Source organism: Parasteatoda tepidariorum, chromosome 9 (genome assembly GCF_043381705.1).
Source record: "Parasteatoda tepidariorum isolate YZ-2023 chromosome 9, CAS_Ptep_4.0, whole genome shotgun sequence".
Classification (NCBI taxonomy): Eukaryota; Metazoa; Arthropoda; class Arachnida; order Araneae; family Theridiidae; genus Parasteatoda; species Parasteatoda tepidariorum.
Genome location: NC_092212.1, coordinates 75,309,029 through 75,327,202, shown reverse-complemented (window position 1 = coordinate 75,327,202; position 18,174 = coordinate 75,309,029). Strand labels below are relative to the sequence as shown.

At 30.6% G+C, this 18,174-nt stretch overlaps 2 protein-coding genes across 2 annotated transcripts in view; both read left to right on the top strand.

Annotated features, from left to right (window-relative positions):
• Positions 1-1,514, top strand: part of LOC122272131 (uncharacterized PE-PGRS family protein PE_PGRS54-like) — a gene marked incomplete in the record, with an annotated part of 82,213 nt that extends 80,699 nt beyond the window's left edge. Inside the window, 1 exon segment of the mRNA XM_071185859.1 lies at positions 1,415-1,514. Within this exon segment, the coding sequence (XP_071041960.1) occupies positions 1,415-1,465 (51 nt within the window).
• On the top strand, positions 1,474-6,878 carry LOC107440120 (myb-like protein D). Its single transcript, XM_043040264.2, has 3 exons — positions 1,474-4,507; positions 5,455-5,581; positions 6,674-6,878. Exons 1-3 carry the CDS (start codon positions 1,813-1,815, stop codon positions 6,816-6,818), a joined length of 2,967 nt encoding a protein of 988 aa, XP_042896198.1. The 5' UTR covers positions 1,474-1,812; the 3' UTR covers positions 6,819-6,878.
• Positions 6,879-18,174: the final 11,296 nt, after the last annotated feature.

Below are 18,174 nucleotides of genomic sequence, written 5' to 3'. Positions count from 1 at the left end.
CCACGACGAATGTGACGCCACGAAGAGACGGAGAAAAAATATTAATAAGACAAAAGGAATAAAGTCCTAATTTCTATAAATGCATTACAATACGTCGGATGACAGTCAACCATTTCTGTACTTCAAAATTTCTTCATTTTGCACTTATGCTCGGTCAAGAGCACAAAAAGCTTTGCAGAAAAATTTTAAATTAGACAGAAATAGGCATTTATGAACAAAAGGAACGAAAAAGGCATTTTCAGAAGAAAACGTTTAAAAAAGGCAGAAAAGGGCATTTATGGCATTTTGCCTGAACTTCCGGGCTCTACTCATGAAATAGCAAATGTTCTAAAACACGTAACGCTAGCAGCATCGATAGCTTACTCAGTAAATTGATTAATTCCCTGAAGCCCTAACATTTGATTAGAAAAAGAAATATACTGTTAATTTTTTTCTTTTTGATGGAGTAGTATTTTGCATTTGTTGGTGTCTTTGAAAGTGAGAAGTGTGAAAGCTTAGAGAACATTTTGAAATAATTTAATTTCTACTATTGCATGTTTGAAGTGGTTTCAATAAAATTATTGTATTATTTTTAAAAGTATAATACAATTTCGGCACTTACCATTTATTTTTTCATTATTTTGCAATCGACGTTGATCAGTCAAACCAATTCTGAATTCTGTTCAACTCCATAGTCTCGTAATTTTGAACCCGACCTAGAAGATAAAGAAACTCCAGAATCAAGCATTGGTATATATACCAATGGTTTGATGGAACTAAACCACTTTTGCGTCACATAGAGAGGGAAACCATGAAAACCTCTCATGGTTTAGCCGACGGCGAGGAGATTCTTACCCATGATTCGTCAACCACTGAAGTTAATTTACGTCAGAAATGTGGTCAGTGTAAGCCGGGAGCAAAATTTATATTAACCAATCACCGCTGAGATTCGAACGTGGTCATACAATTGGGAGGCGAAAGCTGTATACCCTGAGTCACCGTGGCTCAGCATTTACCAGCATTTATTTTTTTCTTGCTTTCAAAGTTAAAATAGTTTTTTTAAAAAAATAGATCATACATTCTATGTCATTTTAATTAAGTAATTGTATCTAAATTTTCTGTTGGAGCAATGGGTTAAAATATTATAAAATTTTACTGCTTTTCGATATTTTTCTTCTCCAGAATCATAGAAATTGGGTTAATGATTTGCAGTTTATCAATTAAGATTAAAAATTATTTATTAATATTTGTCTATATTTTTAAAGCGATTCTTTAAATTTTAAACTCAAAATACACCTAAAATATAAATAAATATATCTGATTTATATCAATTATCTTTATATTAAAATACCGACAAAATTTACACGTTTTCACTTTTAGGTTTCGTATAAATTATCATTATTATAACCATAAAGTGTTCCTTTTATATTTTTAGGCCGTAAAAAAAGATCAGCACCTCAAAACGAAGAAGTTTATGATCTGTTAAAATCTATTTATCGTAAAATTCTTAAAAACCCATCTTATTATTCAATAAAAAGAATTATCACTGAGGGAACTTTTAAAATCAAAAAAGCAATAGATGCTAAGAGAAAATACGATAGCAATTCTTGGCTAAGACAAGAAGAAAAGGGAAATCTTTTAATACACAACGAAAACATCAACTCCATCTTATATACAAGGGACAAAGAAAACAATTTCGAAAATAAAAATGCCCTCTACAATATCCAAGAATTCAGAGAGCAAGAAAAGCTTTATAAAAACAATGACAACTTTAAGCAAGCAGAACTAGAAAAATTCGAAAATGTTTCTATAAACAATAATAACATAACTTCTATGCTGCATGCAAGAGATAAAAGAAGCAGTTTAAGAAATAATGAAAGCATCAACCATTTACAAGAGTTAAAAAGTCAAGAAGAGCTTTTCGTAAACAAAGATAGCAGCAATTCTATTCAATTAATAAATAAACATCCAATTTTCAACTTCAAATCCATCTTCAAATCCATCCAATATACAAAAGATGAAGAAAACAGCTCCAGATATAATGAGAGCAGTAACCATTATCATGAACTGCAAGGGCAAGAATTTTCCAAATACAAAGATGACGACAAATCCTTAAAAATTTTTGATAACCTTGTACAGCGAGATAATAAAGTCAACTCTATGCGATATACAAGGAATAACGAAACCAAATTCAGGATTGACAATGGGAATAAACATTTCCAAGAGCTGCGAGATCATTTAGCATTTTTCAAATACAAAGATAAAAGCAATTTTACCAAGTTATTAAGTAAACTTTTTATGCACTATAATAACGTCAACTCTAAACAATATACAAGGGATAAAGAAGGATTTTCTGGAGACAAAGACAAAAGCATTTCCTTAAAAATATTATATAAAATTTTAATGCTCGATGATACCGTCAATTCTATAAAGTATGAAAGGGATGAAGAAAACAGATTTATGAATAACAATAGAAGTAACCATCTCCAAGAGCTGAAAGGGAAAAAAGAATTTTCCAAAAACGAAGATAAAATCAATTCCATGCAATTATTAGATAAACTTTCAATGAGCGATGATAACGTAGATTCCATCCAATATCCAAGTCACAAAGAAAGCAAATCTAGGAATAGCAGTAGGAGTGACCCAACGGAGCTGAATGGGCAAGATGAATTTTTCAAAAATGAAGATGACAACAATTCCATTCAATTGTTGGATAAACTTTCAATGAGCGATGATAACGTCCATTCCATCCAATATCCAAGTCACAACGAAAGCAAATTTATGAATAGCAATAAGAATGACCCACTGGAGCCGAATAGGCTTGATAAATATTTCAAAAATGAAGATGACAACAATTCCATTCAATTGTTGGAAAAACTTTCAATGAGCGATGATAACGTCCATTCCATCCAATATCCAAGTCACAAAGAAAGCAAATTTATGAATAGCAATAAGAATGACCCACTGGAGCCGAATAGGCTTGATAAATTTTTCAAAAATGAAGATGACAACAATTCCATTCAATTGTTGGAAAAACTTTCAATCCACAATGATGGCATCAACTCCATCCAATATTCAAAAGAAAAAGAAAACAATTTCAGAAATAATGATATCAGTAACTATTTCCAAGAGCTACGAAGACTAGAAAATGTTTCCCAAAACAAAGATAGTAGCAGTGATTCTCTAAAATTATTAGATAAACTTTTAACACACGATGATAACGTTACATCTACCCTATATCCAAGTAATAAGGAAAATAAATTCAGGAATAACAATAGGAACAGTCATTTTCAAGAGGTGAAAAGGCAAAAACTTTCCAAAAACAGAGATAAAAGCTATTCCATCCATTTACTAGATAAAGTTTTAAGGCACGAAGATAACATCAACTCTATGCATTATACGAAGAGTAAAAGCATTAAATTCAAAAATAAAAATAGGAGTAACCAACCAGATCTGAAAGGGAACGAAAATTTTTTCAAAAACAAAGATAAAAGCAATTCCACCAAATTATTAGATAAACTTTTAATACAGGCTGATAGCATACAACGTACAAGAGATAAAGAAACTAAACTCAGAAATAACAATTTGAGTAACTATCACCAAGAGCTGAAAGGGACAGAAGAATTTTCCAGAAACAAAGATGACGGCAATTCCATTCAATTATTAAATAAACTTTCAATGCACGATGATAAAGTAAACTCCATCCAATATACAAGACATAAAGAAACTGAATTCAGGGATATCAATAGGAGTAACCAAGTAGAGTTTAAAAGACAAGAAGAATTTTCTGAAAACAAAGTTAAAAGCAATTCCACACTATTAGATAAACTTTTAATGCCTGATAATAACACCAATTCCATTCACTCTCAAAGGGATAACGAAAACAAATTCAGTAATAACAATCAAAAAAATCATTTTCAACAGCTGAAATGGAAAGAAGAATTTTTCAAAAACTACGATAGAAACAATTCCATCAAATTATTAAGTAAAATTTCAATGCACGATGATAAAATAAATTCCACCCAATACACGGGAGATAAAGATACTAAATTCAGGAATAGCAATACTAGTAACCAACCAGAGCTTAAAAAGCAAGAAGAATTTTCTAAAAACAAAGATAAAAGCAATTACTTACAATTACTGGATAAACTTTTAATGCAGGATGATAACTTCAACTCTATCCAATATGAAAGTGATACAGAAACCAAATTAAGGGATAACCATAAGAGCAACCATCATGAAGAGGTAAGAGAGCAAGAAAAACTTTTTAAAAACAAAGTTAACAGCAGTTCCTTCCAATTAAGTGATACAGAAACCAAATTAAGGGATAAACATAAGAGCAACCATCATGATGAGCTAAGAGGGCAAGAAAATCTTTTAAAAAACAAAGTTAACAGCAGTTCCTTCCAATTATTAGATGTACTTTTAACAGACCAAATTGATATTGTCAGCGACAGAAAAACTTCTCTGACTGACAATAGAATCTCTAGCTCAGACATAAAAACGACTTGTGTCTTTGATTTTAAAGGTAAGACATATATTTTCAACGATAAGTAAATATTTCTAAATTATATTCCCTTAAAAGAAGTATTTTTAACATGCTAAATTATAGACTTCATGTGCAGAATACAAAATTTAATACTTTTCTGCCTTATTGATTTTCCAAGTAGATGGCTGTGTTGTAACTTTTAATATTGATAGCATGTACAATGCTCATAAAAAGTGTACCTCAATAATTTTTGATCTAATGGTCTGATTTAAACGGTCCAAGAATCTTAAATACTCGAAAGACTAATCTTAAATCTGTTAAAATGCTTGTACAAACGATATTTAATTTACAAAGGGAAAATAAACGTTTCTTTCCTAATATGCATTTTTTTGTTGCTGATTTGGACTGTAAAGCCTCAAAATGGGGGAAGGGGAAGTAAGTTTAAAAGTCTGGGTCCATTATTCAAAAAAAATTTCCTATTAACTAATTGCAATTTCGAAAATAAGTTATAATTTTACTATTAACCATCTACACACATTGTTAAATTAACAAACTAATGACTACGATTCGAAATGTACATGGTTAGAACTAGCAACTAATAAAGAGATTTTGCTTAGCATTTTATTAAAATTAACCGAAACGCTGAACTTATTTTTTACGCTATGGCAATTTTTCGAGTTGTAGAAAAATTCACGTGCTTACTCTGTTAAGCTGAAAACGCGTAATGCAAAATCTCCCTAAGTCTTGAACAGTTTGTTAAATAGTAGCACCAGCAGGCTACCAAATTTTAGATACTCTGTACTATTCCACTTTCATTTATATCTGTAACATTTGATAAGCTTAAACTTTTTGCGACAGTAATAAGTTTTTTTACTAATAATTAATAAATAACTCTTCCTTTAATAAGCATTCCCTCTTTAAGCATTAAAAATGCTTTTATTCCAATTATATTAAACTTTTTTTTCTATCTTATATCTATTTTCAAGGTTGTAAGAAACAAGCTTTAAAGACATGTTTCGGAATTATATCCTATTCCCTTAATATTTCTTGTTCATCAGCATCAATTCCACTTGAGAAAAACCCATTAAAAACAAAATCCAAACTGAAGGAAAGGTAAGTTCTTAAAATTTTTTAAATTTAAACGAATTTTAACTCCTCTTTAAAATAATTTTTGAATTTTGTGATTTTTCTTGGTTTTAAAACATTTAATGTCCTATTTTTCCACACAAAAAATACGTAAAAATAAATATTTATTGTTCGCTTTTGTAATTTTCACAAAATTTATACATTTAGCATCATTCTCAAAAATCATGTGATCGTTTTTAATGTATCCGCGGTGATAGGTCTGTGAATTATATAGTTCGTAGTGAATGATATAGTGAATGATGATAGGTCCGTAGTAATAGTGAAAGATGTCTATTAGGAACACCTTAAAATTTGATCCAACAATCAAATAGGTTTTGATATTTTGTACTGTTTTTGTACTGATATTTTGTTCGCTGTAGAGGTTTGTAAGATTTTGATATCGTTTTGGGCTTTTTCCTCACTTAAATATCAATTTGCTTCCCACAAAGTAGATAATTTTTTTGTCATTTTTTACAAGTTTTCTAAGAAAACATAAATTAAGAGCTGTAGTTATGGAACACCCTGTCTAAAGGGGAAAGAAGAAAATAAACTTCTGAATCTATATTTGATATCGATTTTGTGCATGGAGATGAAGTAAAAACATTTATTGTAAATCATAAATTTACTTGAAGAAAACGTCACATGTAATGTAAAGATGATTCTATTATTCATCAAAAAATAAATTATGTAAATCATCTTTAAAAAATCAATAAAAATTAGGATAAAAGTAATGCGTAAATTTACCAAACTAAGCTCAGATTCTGCCATATACTAAACTATTTCTTATTTTTTTCCCTTTTTTGTAGAAGTAAACTACTTAATAGATTAAAATAATTTATTTTTCTATAATTTTATTTATAGAATAATATTTTTATTAATTCTGTTTTAGTTACTTTCCATTATCAGTGCAATATTCTACACAAGCTGGTCCTGTTAGTTTTTTTTCTCCAAAAATCGAAAAATCTAAACTTATAACTGAATGCTGAAATATGTTTTTGCTTTCTTTACATATACTATTTATATCAAAATATTTCTAAACAGCATAAAATATTAATGCTTTTTTCTCTACTCTTTAAACAGGTTATTGGAAGATGAAATCAAATCATGTCTTAAATATTATGACAACAAGTGTACAGATTATCGTTATATGTGTTCTAACAAAAAAAGCGAATTGTCAAATTATAGTAACAGTAATAATGATGTGATAGTATGTGAACTGTATTAAAAACTTTTATGCGCATATTTTATAAAAATGCCCTGTACAAACGTATTGAAATAAAAGTAAACGTTATAAATTTCTCCTCTTTCATTAGACTTCTGTGTCAATAATATAAGTGATTTATTTTATTCATTTAACTTTCTGCAAAACTTACGTATCTTTAATTTTTGGGATTACATTAATAGTATCCTGTATTAGACTTACCATATAATATCTATACATATGCATCTATCGATCTCTATTGACCAGTGGCATAAGACAACAACAGTACAAAATTATTTATGTTCTTCGTTTTTAAAATCTCAATGTTTCCCAGTGCAGAAAAATTTTGTTATTAATTTGATGCTATATTTATATATTTCAGTCTATTTTTCCCTATTTCAATAAACTTTCGGATTTATTCAAACAATATAGATAAAAACGGGTACTAGCATTATACAAAAGAAATAATCTTCCCTCTGAAATATAGTTTTTTCCCCTAAATATTTTTGAACTAATTTTTTAATTTATTATATAAGTATATATTTAGGTAATTTTATTCTTGCAGCTATTTAGGAAAAGGGAAAACTTAAATATCTAATTTTATCCAACTTTCTCAAATAATTTTCTTACGAGTATTGACGATGACAAATATTCTTGTTTCTTTTGTAAAAACAGTTATAATTCATTCTTTTTAGTTCTTTTTCAGCTGTTGTTTAATGTTTTAATGTAAGCTGCTTTTTTACGGAAAAAAATGTTTTTTTTTTTTAACTTTTATGCAATTAAGGAACTTTTATTTTATTTGATTACAACATTTCTTATTAGAATTTTGCATGCGTTTGAAGGGTTTTTAAATCAATTTTTATTTTGAGCAAAATTTAAAGGAAACAAAAATTCTCAATTTAACTTATCTAAGATAACATGAATGATGATTTTAAGTCATTTAATAAATGACTAATTCTGACATGTTTCAATAACTCAATAAAAATATTGCAATGTTGGCTATTTTGATTTGTGTTATTATGTATAGAATAGAGGATGTGCGTTAATGAAATATTGTAAAAAAAAAATTTTAATCAAATCATTTGAACTTAGTCTCATTTGCAACTCAGTAGTCTTTAACAATGTTTTACGAACAGCAACTAGTTAAACATGTTCTGTGTGCACCACTAACTCTCCTATATCAGTATAAAATATAATGAATTCATGGCATAAAAAGAGCTGCTTTTTATGCCATGTTACAATTCAATCGAGGTTCGAGCTGGAATCGAACTAGCTTTTATTAAACAGATTTGAAAACGATCACGCTCCTGCTCATTTCGGGAAAAAGATGCCCTTACGTAGTATCAATTTTTTTAAGTATTTTTTCTATTTTTTCTTCATTTTTAAATGTGCTGTAAATAAAACAAGTTTTTTGAAATTAATGAAATTTTTGCCAATAAAGAATTTTTTTCGTCAAGTGTAACGAAGACTTCGGGACTATTTTTTACTACCATATGAACTGTCCGGAATAAAACCCCATTGTTACGAGGATTACGGACCTGATCTTAACCGAATTCTGAGTTTATCAGATTTACGTTATTCTTATAGTCAAGAATCTCAGCTTGGAGTAGCGGGGGGGGGGGAAAACATATNACTTTTTAAAATAAGAACTTTTTACTTTTTACTCGTTACTTTTTTTAAAAATACTTGTACTTTTACTCGTTACTTTTTAAAAGTAACGTTGCCATATATGGTAACCACTAGGCCAGTGATCTTAAGTTATTAACTGGCTATAATTCAATATTTCCCCACAGTTGATTGATCGTTACGACACGGTTCCCAGCAGATCACAGAAGTCAAGCATCAGCACCTGCGGTCAGTGTGCGGGTGGGTAACCATTTGGATTAGTCTGCGTAGGGACCGAGGGTGTGCGGTATTGGTCCTCGTTAAACTGTTCTACCGTAAAGTGCTTGACTTCACGTGCAGGTCGTTGGGCTACCGAAGCGGGGGTGCCATCCCCTCCGTAGAGGATCAAAATTGTGATGGCATGTCTCCGGATCATCCTCAGGGATGCTTCCCAGACCGTCGCCAATAGCCCATTGTGCAGCTCTAGTGCGACGTAAGGGAACAACAACAACAACAACCAAGTGGTCTTGAGGCTTCAACTTCCTCTCTGTAGTGTGAAGGTATCAGGTTCGAATCTCCTGCATGTATCGTTGTAGTATCTTTTCTAGTTTGTTCTATCTGCTCGACGTCTCGCAGTGGATTGATCACAAAGACACGGTTCCCAGTGGAACATCGAAGTCAAGCATCGCTGGCTGCGGTCAGTAGGGTGGGTGACTACTTTGATCAACCTGCGTAGAGATCAAGGGTGCTCGGTATAGGTCCCCGTTTAACTGTTCTACCGTAAAGTGCTCGACTTCGCCCGCAGGTCGTCGGGCTACCAAACCAGTGGAGCCATCCTCTCTGCGGAAGATCAAAATTACGATGGTCAGTCTTCAGACCATCCTCAGGGATGTTTCACAGACCGTCACCAATAGCCTATTGTGCAGCTCTAGTGTGACGTAAATAAGGTGCCTGCCTACCTATCTATCTGTTCTACTACTTCATGAAGAGTTATAAGTCGTACTTTGTAATGAGTATACAAGCTTGTTTCTTTTTTTTTAATTTTGACACATGTTTAACTTATTCATGTTGGTGTGGTTATTGCAAAGACGACTTATAAGCTCTTTCTTAAATAGAGGAACAAATAGCTGCAATTAGAAAATTGCAGAATTCCAACTCTCTACCTCAGCACTAAAGAGCATTTGGCTTAGTGACAATACAGCTCTGTCAGTGATAGTTCTAGTCAGCAGGCGTAGTGACAATACACGCCTGCATATGTCTATGCCATAATAAATAAATAAATAAAATGCAATTTATATCAACATCTAAGAATGGACTATTTTAGGGTTAATATTAACATTGTTTGAATATTTATTAGTCTGCTTAAACAGGTAAAAGATTAAATAATTTCAAAATTCCCATAATTCTGTTTTATTCACAGATTTCTCGTGTTACGGTATCATGTGTCTTATGTAAATATAATTGTATCTTTCTAAATCATGAGCATTAGTATGATTTAAATAATATTGCACTGTAAAAAGTTAATAAGTTCAGAAAGTTTTTAAAAGTATTTCCAATATTGTACTGAATCTCAATGTGTTTTTACTGTGCTAAAAATGAAATATATTGATTGATTAAAACCTGAGTTTGATGTTCAAATAATATATTATAATGATTTTGTATGTATGATGCATGTATTTATAATGATTGTAATTTCAAACTAATTTGAATTTGTGAATTAGTTGAGTGTTTCAAATATTTTAAATTAAACTGCAATCAAGAAACGATATTGGGATTTAGATTAAGCCATTTTAATACAAGCGTTTTTCTCTTGTTTTTCATCCAAAAAATGTAAGATGACTTGTTTGCTTTTTTCTCCAAATTTAAACTTTAAAAAACTTGTGATCAGTTAGCGTAAAATAAAAGGGGTTATTTACAATAAATAAAAAACCTTTTCCGTTTTGGTTAAGTAATAATTTTGAAGGAATAATCAAAAGTATTGAAACACAATTGCATTTAGCTATTAACATGATTAAACCATAATTGCTTACACCGGAATTCACATTTTTTTTAAAAATCTTTGAAGCAAAATTTCTCTTCTTTTTTCGATAACCTGTAATTGTTTCATAAGCAAGGCTTTTAAATAACTCAGCCATTGAAAAGTGTATTTTAACTTGAATATTTAATTTCTAAATAATATCTCTAACGAAAATTCTTTTAAAATTTATTCATTTTTAAAGTATCTTAATATTTTTTTTTCCATATGTATCCGTTATCGCGCATCATGCAAAATTTCTGCGATTTCTTACAAATTTGCTTAATTTATTCTAATGCTTAATTTATTACAATGCTTTATGTATTACAATGCTTAATTCATTGTAATGCTTAATATATTGTAATGCTTTACAGCTGTTTTTTTTATAGCTGTACTTTAAAGCTGTAATATAGGTGATGAATGATGATTCAAAATACTGTGTATCTGACATCACAAATTTAAATTCATTATTCTTATGCATCAAATTTTAAAAAAATTGCCCCTTAAATCAATTAGCAATAGTAATAAAAAATTGTAAATTGTTGCGAATTGTGACAACAAAATACTAGTCTATAAAAATATTGGAAAATCAAAAATCAGTCCACACTGAAGGAAAAATTCGATGTAAATATCCAATTTAAGTTTTTAATAAAAATTTTGATTCTTAAAACAAACATAAATGTTATAATTTCCATCTACAAATTATTAAAAATTAATAAATAAGTAAAAATTTTCATTTTCCCCTTCTTTATAAAAATTGAGTATATTGTTGTAAAACGTATCAGTTTAGCAAAATCAGTGAAAATGTTTGAAAATTAAATTAAAAATCTTGTGTTCAATCCTAAGTGTAGGAACGAATTAGCTGTTAACGATACCTAATTTAAGTTTTTAATGATGATATTTACATGTATGCTAGAAATTTCGAGAGCATTCGATGTTTTAGTTTTTTGCTTTATATTTTTAGGATCTTATGCGTAGGGAGGATATTTTGAGAAAAACCTTTATTTTTTTTTAAATTAAAAAATTTTAAATCAATAAATTCATTCTAAACTTTTCATTTTTTAAGATGAAACTTAAATTTTGTTTTTCATTTATGCTACTGGAAAATTTAAAACTTAGGTTCTTAATCTCGGTTTAAATTAAACATTTGGCACATACCAGAAAACGCATTTTTTTAAAAATTTTGACTAAAAGTTTTTCGAATAAAGGACCGCAATGGTACGTTTTCGCTTACGCTTTAGTCACGTTTTGAGTAAATGAAAATGCTTTTATATTTACTCAAAAATTTGAATTTGAAATTTTTTTTTTCATGATATACCATATATTGGCGTACATATAACTTAAAAATAATCGAATGCCGGACAACCAAAAGAAGAAAATAATCTACCCTCTGCAGAACTGATATGCATCCGAGTTTTTGATGATTTTTTAACTACAGTATCCGGATCTCCGTTATCCGGAAGTCAGAAAACCGGAAAACCAAAAAACCGGAACAAAATTCGATACATTTTCCCTCTATTTTTTAAAAAAAAAAAATTCCTCATAAGATTTTAGGATTTTTCTTTCTTTTTTGAAAGATGTTTACCTTACCATCATTTTTGAAATAATCATTAGTGTATTACTTCATCGTTTTATCTTCTTTTTAAGATTATTTCTAAATATTTTTCTATTTTTAGTTGGGTTTAACAATAAAAAAACGGCTTTTTGTAGCGATTCAGAAAACCAGAAAAATCAGTTATCCGGAATAGCGATGGTCCCGATCTTTCCGGATAATCGGTTCCCTACTGTATATTGTACAGCTTAGAAAGTTTAAGCTACCCTTGATAGCCCAGTGGTTAGAAAATCGGGCTATAGTACTGAGGGACCGGGGCTTGATCCTCGATTCAGTTAAGACCCTCTGAGTACGTGTGATATACGTGCTTGTAAAATTTGTCGTGTAAAATATGTGTGTGTAAAGTCCTGTGGTCGGTCGCTGAGCTGTGCCATAGGTACAGGAATCTTCAGAAAATTCCCTTCCCCATCAGATCTACGTCTAAATTGAGAAAGTTTCCATTCGAATGAGAGGTGCTGCCATCTAATCGCAGGGTTGTGAACTGAGACGTACCTTTTCCCTCCTGTGGTGCTCTCCTGTCAAACGAAAGGTGCACTTTTCGGACTTATTTTACAACAAGCCAATTACTGGCAAGCTTGGCTTGTCCAAGTGTTATTAAAAATAACAGCATAAAGTTTAATACTTTGAAACCAATTTTCCTTTTTTAAAGTGTTATATATGTGACTAAGAATTGCAGACTTCTTACAAAATGCCAGTAACTCATCATTAAATTGCATAACTTATTGTTTTTTGTCTTTTATATTAATGTGCTATGTCATCAGCCGACTGAATGTTTGCTATGCCTAGGGCACTCTTTCAATTATTCTTTTTCCCACCGAAAAACTTGTTTTATCATTCGTTAATCCATCGGAAAGTTATTTTACGAAGAGAAATTTCTTTACAGATTTGCCCAAATAGGAAACACTCTGTCGGTATTATTTGTTTAACATAATACGCTCTAAGTTAAGAAAAGATCTTATAAAGTTTGTTATAAAATAGTTTATTATTCATCACTAGCTTCATGACACGGGGTTAATGTGGACGCGTCTTAAAATTTATTATTTAATCCATTTTTAAGTATAAAAGAAGTAAGTTATGCATAAAAATACAGTCTTGAGTAAATAATCTTTAAACTCTATAATAATCAATCTTAAGGCCTCATAAATACATACATTTTAACCCGCCCGGTTTAGTGGGAGATTTTTCTTGAATGATTACAGTGTTAGCAAAAGTTTATATTTGAATTTCGATTTTCGATAAAATTGAGACTATTTGGCCATCACGATATCTGAACAATTAAAACAAAGATTGCAAACTTAGAGAAACCATTCTAAAATAATTGTTATTACACTATCAATTTAAATATTTTAGAAATCTGCAACCAGTTGAAAATGGTGGCTGGAGCACTTTAAATCGTTCAGATCACAAAGTCCTCCATGTTGCATAACAAATTATGCCTCTAGGTGTACTGGATTGAAGATTGATCATTCTCTCATTTAGGTCAAAATTACGATCTGTGAATAAATGAATGGATATATGAATAGGTCAGCCCCATAAACGGATGTGACATATGGGTGCAACGGTAGTCTAGATTTTGGCCATAGAAGGCACCACTGGAAAGCAAGAACAATCTCACCCCCAGTGTCTTAATGGTCTACGAAAACAAAAACAGGAATCTACTATTTCCGCTTCGGTAATTGCAGATTCCTGCGAAAAAATATTGCGTCAGAAAAAATTTAGAAAATTTTAATACTAAAACCAAAAATAAGACTAAGTTCGACCATTCAATAAGATTGTCACTTTATCTATACGTTATTTTTCTAAAAAAATATATATATCTGTATGAGAATTATGCCCAATCAGACTCTTAAACGTTAAAATGGTATCTTAAAAAAAAATTCCAGCGAGCATTAACGTTAACTTGCTACCATTATAAAACTCTGTTAATATTTACATGTCCGCAGGAACCTCACACTTATGGACCTACCCTAGTTTCATAGAATTAGTACGTTCAAACTCCATATTTGTTAATTAAAAAAGGCTCAAAGATAACTATTAAAGTATGTAATTAGCAAATTAATTCATGATATCATATATTATTGACGAAATATATTGACGAAAAAATATATTGATGAAATTGCGCATGACATATATTGACGAAAAAATACAATACAAAATATTTGATTTATTAGCATATTTTCGAACATTTTAAATAAAAAAACTGCTTTTTTTTCTTTTTTTTAAAATTTTATTTAGGAAGGGTATATAGTTTTGCATGTATAAAAAAAATCTTGTGATATTGAGTTTATATTGATACTTAATACTTATTATTTAGATTAATGATTTCGATTTTTTTTTTTTAACTTTTCAGTAATGCGAAAAAGAAATATCATGAGAGGATTTGGGGGTAAGTATATTTTTTGTTGTCAACACATTGTCACCCTTAAAGGAATGTAAATCAAAGATAATAATCAAAGTAAGTAAAAAAATATATTTTTACAATATTTACCAACCACAAGTTGGCGGGTGCAAGGTGAGCTAAGAGCGAAACAGTTGAGTTTACTCCTGCAATTTAGGGGAAGTAGGCAAAAAAAATAGTCGAAGCAGAGGAAAAAAACGGAGAATCATGGTAAAGTGAATATCGACAACTTATATGGCGTATTTATTTATTTATATTTATAAACGTCGTTGAATAGCCGACCCAATTTTATGGGTTTACGACTACTAATGTTCAACTCCGTAGCCTTATAACTTTGAACCCAATCCGGAAGACAAGGAAACTCTTGGATCGAGAATTGGGAGAAATTTGCTTTCGAGGACGGCTTTTTGATGGAGCTAACCCGCATTTGCGTTACATGGAGAGGAAGACCACGAGAACCTCCCACGATTCGAATGATGGCAAGGGGACACTAACCCATGATCCGTCTACCACTGAGGATATTTCACGTGAGCACTGTGGTCGGTGCAAGCCGGATGCGGAATTCGTATCGACTGGGATTAGAACCCGGTTCGCCTCATTGGAATATATGGCGTATTTTATATTTTATTTTATAACCGTCGTTGAACAGCCGACCCAATTTCATGGGTTTACGACTACTTACGTTCAACTCCGTAGCCTTGCAATTTTGAACCAATCCAGAAGACAAGGAAACTCCTGGATCAGTACCCCCAGAGGTATTGATTTGTTGTGGGAACATGGAGGACTTTGAGACTCGACAGATTTAACGTGCATCAGTCACCATTTACTACACGGGGAGTCTTCGGCCGGCGAGGATCGAACCCACGACCTCTTGGATATGGGCCCAGCGCCCTACCGACCAGGCTATCCCGGCCTATATATGGCGTATTGTAGAAAAGGGATCATTGTGGAACAAAGAATCAAAATAATATGACAGTTTGGATTCACACCAAAAGAAATATACACTCACATTTCGCGCTTTTACTTAACTTTATGAAAAATAAATTTTAATAAATTTTTTCCCCACTTATGAAAAAGTGAACTCTTCGGCCAAGCTTTTGCGCCACCTACCGTTGTGGTTGAATAATGCTTTGTGTGTCAATTTTTTTTTTCACTGGCAATTTGTAAGTATATTAGGGATATGTCCTATTTATAACATAATAAAATTAAAATTTAATTTAAAGATTTTAAAAGCCATTTTCAAAGGCTCTAATATTTATTTATTTATACTAAATCGCTTCAGCCCCAGTTTGCCAAGCCTTAAGCCTGCTAACGCTGTTCGTTTTAATTCGTTTCCGACCTGCTTTTCACTTTCATCAGGTTTCGCCTGCTTTTTAGATCGTATGTTTTGATGTTTTTTTAAATTTTGTAATTATGTTAGTTGCTAGATTTCAAAATTGAAGTTATCACAAAATAAAACAGTTCAAATATTTTTTTTTTGATTAAGACAGATGCATTTTTTTGTAATTAATCATGAATTGTTGTAATTGATTGAAAATGCCTCATTGTTTACGATATTGTCGCTATTAAAAATGAATTTACAAATTTACTGCAATTAGTTTCTCCTTCATATAGAAAACTCCTATGGACCATTCTGAATAACTTCTGATCTAATGATCGGATCATCACGTTCTAGAACTTAATCTTAATAGAGCCAATAAATTAGACAGGCCGACTTATCATTTATTTTTGGAGCAAAGAGCTAACATAATCACATAACATAACTAATACTAACATAACGTTAACTTGCGTACTTGTTTGCTCCAATATTGCTTGATAGGTCAGTTCTGATAGTATAGGAGCCTTAAATCTTAATAGTTCGACGGAGTGACCTCATATATGCAAACTAATTACTGCAAGCGATACTTCAAGTTGCTAAATAAGACACAAAATCATACTTTTTCTGCATAAACATACGTATTTTTTAGATAGATTTGGATTTCTGACCCCCAAATATAAGGGATAGCCGTAAAGTTGGAAATATGATTTCAATAGTTTTAAAAGGAAAACGGTGCAAGGTTTGGACCCATTAATGTTAATTTGACTTTCTGCGTATTCCGCCATATCTCATAAACTTTTTAAGAGAATAGAAAAGAAATTTGCACACAATTATAAAATTTGCTTATTCTAAGATAATTCGTGCAAAAAAATAACTTATTTTTAATGTTTGTTATTTTTATTATCTCATTTAATAATAGTCAAAAAAAAATTTGAATAGCAAGGTAGAAAATATTTAAGATAATTTCAAAGAATGTAAATTTACATAGCGAAATACAATATTTAAGTGAAATCGAATTTTAAAGAAGTCGTATTTTTAATTACCATACTGAACATTATGTAACAACATTATTAAAAGAAAACTGGGGGCCCTTCTCTAAGCCAAATATCTTGATTATCTGATGTAGAGGTACACTGTAAAAAAAATTAAGTTCATCTTAACGCCAAAAATGATGACTAATTATCGCCAAAGTAATCTAGTACTAAGAACAGTTCCTAGCATAGTGAAACCCCAGGAATGTTCTTTTACATTACTTAATGTAAAATAGCAGTTACCATTTCTAAAAATTCTGTAACACTAATATTTACAGTAAGATAAAATACAATAATAGAAGATAAAATAGCATAAGAGTCAGTAAAGTTACGTATACGAGACAATATAAATTAAGAATCACTAGTGTTGGATGCATATATATATATACTTATTCTGATAATAAAATAAGTTTTTAAATCAAACATAAGCGTAACACAGAGAGAATAATCAGACGATTTCGAAATAGGCTTAACAGAGCAGAAAGAAGTAGAAATTATACATCATAAAGATATTTCATGCAGTTTATAGACACTTAGAAATTAGAACATAAATGTCCTTATTACACAATTGAAATATACATACATATTTTAGCAGCGAACTTCTGTGAATGAAAGCTATGATTGAAGAAAACAGTGAACTTCACGCAATGTTGGAATCGATTTGAAACATTTACAGGCGTATCAAATTCGCGTCAACATGGGAAGCGGAAATATTTAAAATGTGGTGTGAAAGCGGATCTCGGTGTAAACATTTTGCATTTTAGCTGTTTAGAGCTTTTATACCCCATTTAAATTGTGTATGAACATTAGATTTGATGTTAACTTGGAAATAAGTGTTCTCTCCCACAATTTTTAGGGTTATTCATCATTAAATTCGGGATGATTTTACAACACAGTTTTTACACTATAGTTTCAGTTACTATGGATAATAAGATTCTTACTGCGATTAAATTTAACAAAGCTTTAATGGGAGCAACATAAACAAATAAATGATAACTGAGGCCCGGATTTTGATGACATTTGCATTTTTTTGCATTTTTGGACCTTTTTTTGTCTTTTAGAGCATTTTTTTTAGATTTATAGGGCATTTTTCTTTAAATTTTGTGGCGTATTTTGCATTTTAATGCATTTTTTAAAGTTTTTTGTTAATTTTTTCCAATTTTTATTATTTTTTATCAATTTTCATTATTACACTGGCTTCCAAACAATGAAGAAAATCTATAGGATATTAACAGGTGAAGCAAAATCTTTTCAAATTGAAGAAGAATTGTCAGTAAGTGAGACCGTCTTTTTCAAGTACGCACCTATAACATCAGTAGACGTTGAAAGAAGCTTCTGCAGGAATGAAAATTTACTTTCAGACAAGAGACGCTCGTTTACATTTCAAATTATCAAAAAACAT